At 49.1% G+C, this 7,724-nt stretch overlaps 1 protein-coding gene across 1 annotated transcript; it reads left to right on the top strand.

The window, feature by feature from the left end:
• The first annotated feature begins 2,160 nt into the window (after positions 1-2,160).
• Positions 2,161-5,576, top strand: TMEM37 (transmembrane protein 37). The gene is made up of 2 exons (XM_032190658.1): positions 2,161-2,206; positions 2,630-5,576. The coding sequence occupies exons 1-2, from the start codon at positions 2,186-2,188 to the stop codon at positions 3,200-3,202; spliced, it is 594 nt and encodes a 197-aa protein (XP_032046549.1). The 5' UTR covers positions 2,161-2,185; the 3' UTR covers positions 3,203-5,576.
• The last annotated feature ends 2,148 nt before the right edge of the window (positions 5,577-7,724 follow it).

A 7,724-nucleotide genomic window follows, 5' to 3' on the forward strand; every position in this document is an offset into this window, starting at 1 on the left:
AGAGAAAAGGGACTTTATAAACAGAATAATGAAACTGGCAATGTCCCAAGCACTCTAAATTAACACGGCTGAGCTAAAAATACATTTGAAGTGTTTTAAAGGTCATTTACCATACTGTTACAATATAGGTAACATCTGCAGGGAAAAATATTAATTTTGGTTTTCCTTTTTAAATATAAGACACTTTTTATTGTAAAACATCCTTCATACACGATTTTCCAAACTGATCATCTTGAGGCATTTTTCTGCAATCTTTCCCCTTATCTTTTCTTCAAGCAATTCTCTTATTTTTAACTTGGAAAGGCATAAAGTATGTTTGGCTTGCTTGTTACAAAATGATAAAGAAAAGTTTTTTCTTCCCCTGGAAATTTTTTGTCCCCTGGGATTTTTTTCTTCCCCTGGTTCTAGCAGGTTTTATAAATCCAGACATCTTTACCAGAACAAATCTCCAGCCCAGCAACAGCAGAAGCAAAAAAAAATAATAAACCACTAGTAATTTTAATTAACATACAAGTGTTATCTTCATCTTCCTCTTAGTTACTTAAGTAAAGAATGAATCTGAAAATACTAATCCAGTTCTGATATTGATTACATGTCAAGTTTCATTCTGGTTTGAGTTTTATATTTGAGGGGAAAAAATAAGTGCAAAACATAAAAGCAACTTTGTGTTTGCAGGAGAAATAGTGTAATGAAACCATCCTTATCCTTAATGAACCAGCTTGGCAGATAACTGTATATCTACTAAAGGATCCAAATATGAGAAAGAGCAGTTTTGGTTTCCAAAATAATCACCAAGTTCCTCTTTCTGTAAAGATTTCTGCACGTATTCACTCATGTGAGCCTCCCATTAGCCTTCACAAAAAATGATCTTGTTCAGCAGGATGCACCTCATTAAAAAAAAATAAGTGCTAAAGTCATTAGGGTAACACATGCTTTAAAGTCAGATCTATTCTTAATAATTTTGTTAATTGAGAGCCGAATTGCCTAGTGCTTTGCTGGATTGAGTCTATGTTACAGAAAGCATAAGTCACGTGAGGTTTCTGCCACAGATAAGAGTTGGTGTATTTTGTCTGGCCCCAGCCTGCATTTGCTTAGCACCGCTACGTGCAGGCAGAGTTTGTTCATCTCCTGCAGCAGATGAGACAACACAACCTGCTTGCCATTTTGACCCATAAGTAAATGTTGTTAAATCTAGAACTTAAAACGCAGAAAGACATAACAGCCACTGAGTGTAATGAGTCTCAACGCTGATGTGGAAATGCTGTTTAAAAGCTCAGGATGTTCATGAATCTCTTCCACCATCTGATGAACCTAAAACGAAAAGGGACACAGTAAGCATCCACTTTGCTAGCCTGGATAACGCTGTTGGCAAACAAAAACTGGTGCAGATCACAAAGATGTTTTGCCAACTGCAAAAATTTTGTGTTGCAAAAGTGGAAAATCCCAATGCAGTGTTTGATCGAAGTATAATCCAATCATGCATACAGCCTGGGAGAGAAACAATTAAATGAAGGCTTTTGCAGGACAAGAGGAAGAAAAAGGTCAGAATTTATCATTAAAATGTGAACTGCGCAAACTACAGTAAACATGTTGTTCTGAACAATCCTCCCTGGAAGAAAAATACTAGAAATGGTGCTACAGGAAACACCCCCAGCCAAATCAGCGCAGATACAGATAGAGGTATGTATTTTTAAAGGAAACATGAGCGTACAACTGAGTAGAGGTGACAGCGATGAGACAACCCGCATAGAGGTGGGTTCAGAAACTCAGAATTTGTTCAGGAGTGGAAATTGGAGCAAGGCTGAAGTTACAAGAGCTGCTACTCTGGTGTGGTGGAGGGGATGGGGGCAGCTCCTTGTGCTCGGGCCGAGCCCCGAGCAAGCACCCATGGTGCGTGTCCTTCACGGCAACCACCACAGCCACCTCTGCTGGAATTACGGCCAGCGTTCGGCAACGCAACAGGGGATCCTGATACCCCTTTTCGAGCTGCTTCTGCCCGCCCTAATAATAATAATAATGAAGTCAAATACAGCTCGGCTCGGCCCGGCTCCGCCCGTCGGGGCCGCGCTGCTGCTGACTCAGCCGCGGGGGGGCCCCGCAGGCGTGGCGGCCGCCTCCGGGGCCATAAAGGGCCGCGGCCGGAGCCCGCCCCGGCCTCTCCTCGGTGTGAGGTGCCGCCGGCAGCATGACGGCCATCGGGGCGCAGGTAGGGCGGAGGCAGCCCCCTGGGCCCCGCGGGGCTCGGAGCGGGTGGGGATGGGGGGAAGGAAGCTCCAGCTCCGGGCGCCCCCTCGGTGCTGTGTCCACCCCCCCCACCTCCAGCCCGTCCCTGCTGGGACCCCCAGGCGAAGAGCCGGGCTCGGGGTGGGGGCAGAGCTGTGGGGGCTGCACCCCTGGGACCCCCTCCTGCTCCCTCCATCCTTTTCCCCGTCCTCTGCTTCCTCCAGCCCGGGCAGGGAGCAGGATGAGGCTCTGCACGGAGCCCCAGCCCCCGACGTGCAGGCAGGCAGCGCCAAAATCACCTCAAGCGCTGCCACCACCCGTCCTGCGAGTCCCCCTCTGCCTCGTCCCCACAGCCTCCTGCCTTCCCAAAACACTGCTCCTAACTCTATTTATCCTTCCCCTGAAGGCACAGAGGCTGCTGGCGCAGCGGAGACCGCAGAAAGCCTTCTTCGAGACGCTGATCAGGAGCCTGATCATCCTGTGCGTGGCCATCGCCGTCGTCCTCTCGTCCATCTCCGTCTGTGACGGCCGCTGGCTGCTGGCGAGGGCCGAGCTCTTCGGGCTGTGGCACTTCTGCACCGTCAGCAACAGCAGCGTCCTGAAGTGCAGCACCGACCTGGGGCTGGCCAACGTGGAGGGGCTGAGCGTGGGCATGATTCCCATCAGGAGCATGGTGTCCTTCGCCGTCGTGGTCGCGATCTTCGGCCTGGAGCTGCTGATGGTCTCCCAGGTCTGCGAAGACGCCAACTGGAGGCGCAAGTGGTCGATGGGCTCGGTCCTCATCCTTGGCTCGTTTCTGCTGTCGGCCGCTGGGGTTCTGAGCTTCTCCATCCTCATGAAGGATCACCTCACCTTCATGGGCTTCACGCTGACGTACTGGTGCGAGTTCATCGCGGCCTTTCTCTTCTTCCTCAACGGGATCAGCGGACTGCACATCAACAGCATAACGCACCCCAGGAACAGGGTAGGAAAAATCTAGGCGCCGAGGGTGTACTCTGCCTTTGTGTAATCAGCTTTGCCAATTAGACTGGAAAGAAAAAAAAGGGGAGTCTAATGAAGTTTGAAAAGGACACCATGCCTTAAATCACGTGCAAGGAGGGAAGCGTGAGGCAGATAATTGCAGAAGACTTGCCCAGCAGTCAGCGTGGAGGCTGGGACTGGCTGCTGCTGGCACGCAGCTTCCTGGGGGAATGGATGAAGAAGGAGGCTTCCTGCTGAGCCTGTGGAGGAGGAGCAGGCTGCAACCTACACAAGTGGGATCAGCTTTTGAGGCTTACCCGAAGCCTGTACTGGTGTGGGTTAGGTGCTGCTGGGCTTTCCCCTGCGCTCTGGAGCCTGTGAAGAGTGTGATGCACCTCCAGGGTATCTCATGGCTTTGTTCAGTCTCAGGGATGGATGACTTGTGCCTGGCCATGCTTACTGAAAACCTTCTCTGGGCCTTGCTCTCCTCCTTTTCCCTTTCAAAGGAGAAGGCACGCAGGCAAACTGATCACCTGTGTTGTGTCCTACAGCTGCAATCCCTGTCCCAGCCTCTTTAGGTCTGTCTCTAGCTCTGCTGAGCAGAGGGACAGGGCACTGTGGTTGTCCTGGGGCCCGAGGTCAGGTTCTAAGCGATGCAGGAGTACAGGGAAGGCAGCACTTCAGGCAGCAGCACGTTCCTGTGCTTGCAGCCTCTCCCCTGCTGCTTGTCAGTGCCCGTAGAGCACCGTGGTCAATGCCAAGTGCCCCTTGCCCACGCTGGCCCCCTCACAGCATTTGCATAGTTTTCTGTGATGGGGTTTCCCTCCTCCTGGTTTGTTTTCCATCTGTCTGGTGACGGAAGAAGAGGGACAAGCTTTAGTTGGGCATTGTGGCTACGCAGATCATGCTTACTCCTGCATCTCGGCACACCTGGGGTGTTTGGTCATAAAGGCTTTCCTCCGAGGCAGTGGGAAATGCACTCATCCTCTAGCTGAGAGTTTTCTCTAATATTTCTCCTAAGCAGAGAAAACTCTAGGTCCTTCTGGTCACACCAAGTTCTTTTCTTCCTTTGATTAACACTGGATCTAGGAGGAGAAGCCTGTGATCACTTAAGGAGCAGCTGATGGGGGCAGCTGTGATCCCTCACAGCTGGAGGAACTCCAAGGAGACTTGACTGAAATATTAAGGCTGGCCACCCCTTGCCATTGCTTAGTTAAGATCTCTAAAATTGTTGCAGCTTTGAAGTTCCTCGTGGTGTCTGATGTAAAAGGAGAGAAGACCAAGAGGTTGTTTGTCCGAAATGTGTCCTCCCCGTGCAATGTACAACACTGACGGTGAGATAACTGTGTTCTGAGTATTTCAGGGTCTTTAGTTTAAAGTCTTTGTTTGTTTGTTTGTTTTGTATCTGCTGTTAAGAGTGTTTGTATTTTCTTCTAGTACAGGTGTTGCTACATGTTTCATTCCTGTAGTTTGTTTCGTAGCTGTAGAGCAAGATTTTCATTTCCTGTGCAGCGCGTTTAACACAAGTTTTCACCCAAGACAAAAGCATCACAGCATGAAGGCAAGCCACGAGTAAACAGATTCATGTTTAAAATGCTGGTTGTAAGGCAAGAGTGTTAAGAGCATACATCTGCACTTACTGAATGCACTCAGGGGGGACTTCCTTCGTGAGGACAGTCCCTGTGCCTTCTTGGGTGGCCATAATCTTTTAAGATAATGTTCTGGGGTAAGTGGTGCAGCCACTCACAGAGAGAGACTGCAAGGTGCAGTCCCAGATGGCCGCACCCTGGCGTTACCAGGTGGTTGGGTGCCCAAAGTGACCACCGCTCAGTCCTGGTGTGCAGGGATGCCCGTGCTGGGCAGCACAATTTCTCCTTTTTCTAGGAACCTGGGGGTATCTTCACAGAGTGCCTTCCTGCTGGCATCCAGACAGAACTGAACTGCGTGCAGGATGCTGCCTGCAGCCCCTGCTCCCTGGGGAGGAGGGTGGGCAGAGACAGCGTGTCCCCAGCCGGTGCCTCTGACTCCACTCAGATGACAATTGGTCTTTGAGTTCACACAGGGCTTGGTGCAGTTGAGGGTGATTTCAAGATGCCCTCTGCTAACTAGAGAAGAGGTCTTTTGTTGGGGGTAGGGAATCCTCTAAGAAAAATACAGTAACTTTTTTTTTTATTTTTTTCAACTAGCTTTCTGTAGTACTGCTTGACTTCCTGGTGCTGGGTGAAAATGCATTTTGGTGGCTAAATGCTACAAAACAGGGTTGATTGTCTCAGAGATGTCCTCGTATACAGCATCCTGTGCTGCATTTGGTAACTTCATTTTCTGAAGCCTTTGGAAATGTCAAGCAAGCAATATTCCTGAATTTTGTTAAATAAACTTCTTTGAAAAAAAAATAGAGAAAATTGTCATTTTTTATATATTTGGAGGTTTAAGGGGATGAGTGGGGTTAATGTGCCCTCCCAGGCGCTGTCTACCCAGCTGTTTACCCAGCCAGACTGATGAAGAAATGGCAGCTCAGGACTTTGCTGAGCTCCCACAGGGGGAGATGTGGCTGCATGGCCACCGCTCACCCCTTTTCCTTCCCCTCCGTGTCCGCACCAACCCAAGCAGCCAGCTCGCTTGCTTGTGTTTTGAAACAAGGGGTGGTCAGCTGCATTTTGTGGGAATTAGAGATAACCTTACAGGCTCCGAATGACTTCCTGCTGCTGCATGGGCTCTGTTTACCAGCTAAAGAGCTCTTTCCTGTGTCCTTTGCCTCCCTTTTCCCACACCGCACCCTGTCTGAAGCATCCTTGCTCTACCCCCAGCTTTGCTCATTTGGCCTGCAGAAGTGCTGTCTGGGTTCAGCTGGATTTGTACAGGTTTTATTTAAAGCTCGCTGTACTAATAGGCTTAGCTAAATGCAAGAAAGGTAAATTTCCAAATCACCACTGCGTTAGTTTATGTAATCTCAAGCAAGTTAATTAGCAGCTGGTGCTCTCCTAAAGGGAGAGGCCATTGGCCTGCCTCATAAGGTCTAATTTCTCTTAAAAGCAGGGTAATGAACACCACCTCCTGCTGATGAGCTGTTCTGACTTGTCCAGTTCCTAACTTTACCCGTAAATGTGTGCACAAACCACTGCTTGTGGATAAGAATAAGGAAATCATGGTCTAGGGCATACTAACTAGGGACTTATCCTGGACTGTTTGTTGTATTTTCATTTTAAATTTGCAGTGGCTTTGCGGTCTGTGCTTTGAGGGATGTCAGGTTTGGGGGTTGAGCATTGCTTGTTTTTGTGACTCTGGAGAAGGCGATTGCAGGAAGATTGCTGCACTTGCCTGGCTTCTCCTTCCCTCAGCTGGGACCTGTGCTAAGCAGGTAATTGCCCTTCTTCTAAACAGCCACCTTCATGGGGTTTCACTTGTTTTCCAGCCACGGATCCAGACCCTGTGAACTGGCACAGCCCCCTTCTGAAACAGTTCCTTGCAGCTCCCCCAGCGCTCAGAGAAATGTTGCACAATGTCATTATTCACTGCAAAACAATACAGCTTTTCGGCTTCTGACAGTTTTGTTGGAACTTCCTCGTTGCTGTGTTGGAAGGAAAAAAAAAAAAATCATTAATCACTTCCTCTTAAATTCAGCTTTATGTCTGAGCGCTGGCATTGGGGCTGAAGGAGCTGCTGCCTGCGGAGCTGCAAGTAGCCTCCCACGGGACTGGGAGAGAATAGCCACAGGTTTCCCAAGTCTAACACCAGCATCACAGAAGGATGTTAAACTGCTTGTCTGAAAGATGGTGTGCCAGTCCTATTTACTGCTAACAACTGCCTGCTGTACCCTGAATACTGAGGAGTGAGAACCGAGAAGGGAAAAATTGGTGCACAGTAAATATGGAGCTTATGTTCAGCCTCTGTCGGTAATTTCAGGACACTGAAGTTTGAGTCTGTGTGCCTTGCACCCAACCATCTCCTGATTTTCATCTCATCTCACCTCTTTCCCCTACTATTCACCAGCACAGTTAATCATGGAGACACCAGCAGGGAAGAGTGCTTTCACATTGCTGCTGCAGAAGATGGGAGAGGTGGCATCACCTGCTATGGTGGTGCTTGGCAGCAGCTTTCTACATCCAGGTCCCAGCACCATAAGGTGCAGGAATGTCTGCTTCTGGCACCTGACCTCATGGACCTGCTCTTCCTAAAGTTCTGAGGACTCCCAGTGCCAGCTGATGTGACATCGGAGGGGTTTTATGGAGGCAGTGCTTGCTGCCCGGGTGCTCAGTGCCTGGAGTAAATGTGCAATATGGCAATCTGGGAAGCTTCCTCTTATCTGTTTATTTCAGGAAGGTCAAATAAAACCAAAGTGACCGTGTAAAACCATAGCTTATGCTTGAGCACAGATTTAGAAAATCACCACCACCAAAAACAAAAATACAAAATGCAGCATTTTCCTCCAGGGGATGTGGTTCCTGCTGTTTGGCCAGGACTTCTGTACAAATAGGTAACACACTCAACCGTAGCTCCACCCAGCCTTGTGCCATCAGTGCTGGGCTGGGCTCTTGTGGGAT

This window comes from Aythya fuligula, chromosome 6, assembly GCF_009819795.1.
Source record: "Aythya fuligula isolate bAytFul2 chromosome 6, bAytFul2.pri, whole genome shotgun sequence".
In the NCBI taxonomy this organism is placed as follows: domain Eukaryota; kingdom Metazoa; phylum Chordata; class Aves; order Anseriformes; family Anatidae; genus Aythya; species Aythya fuligula.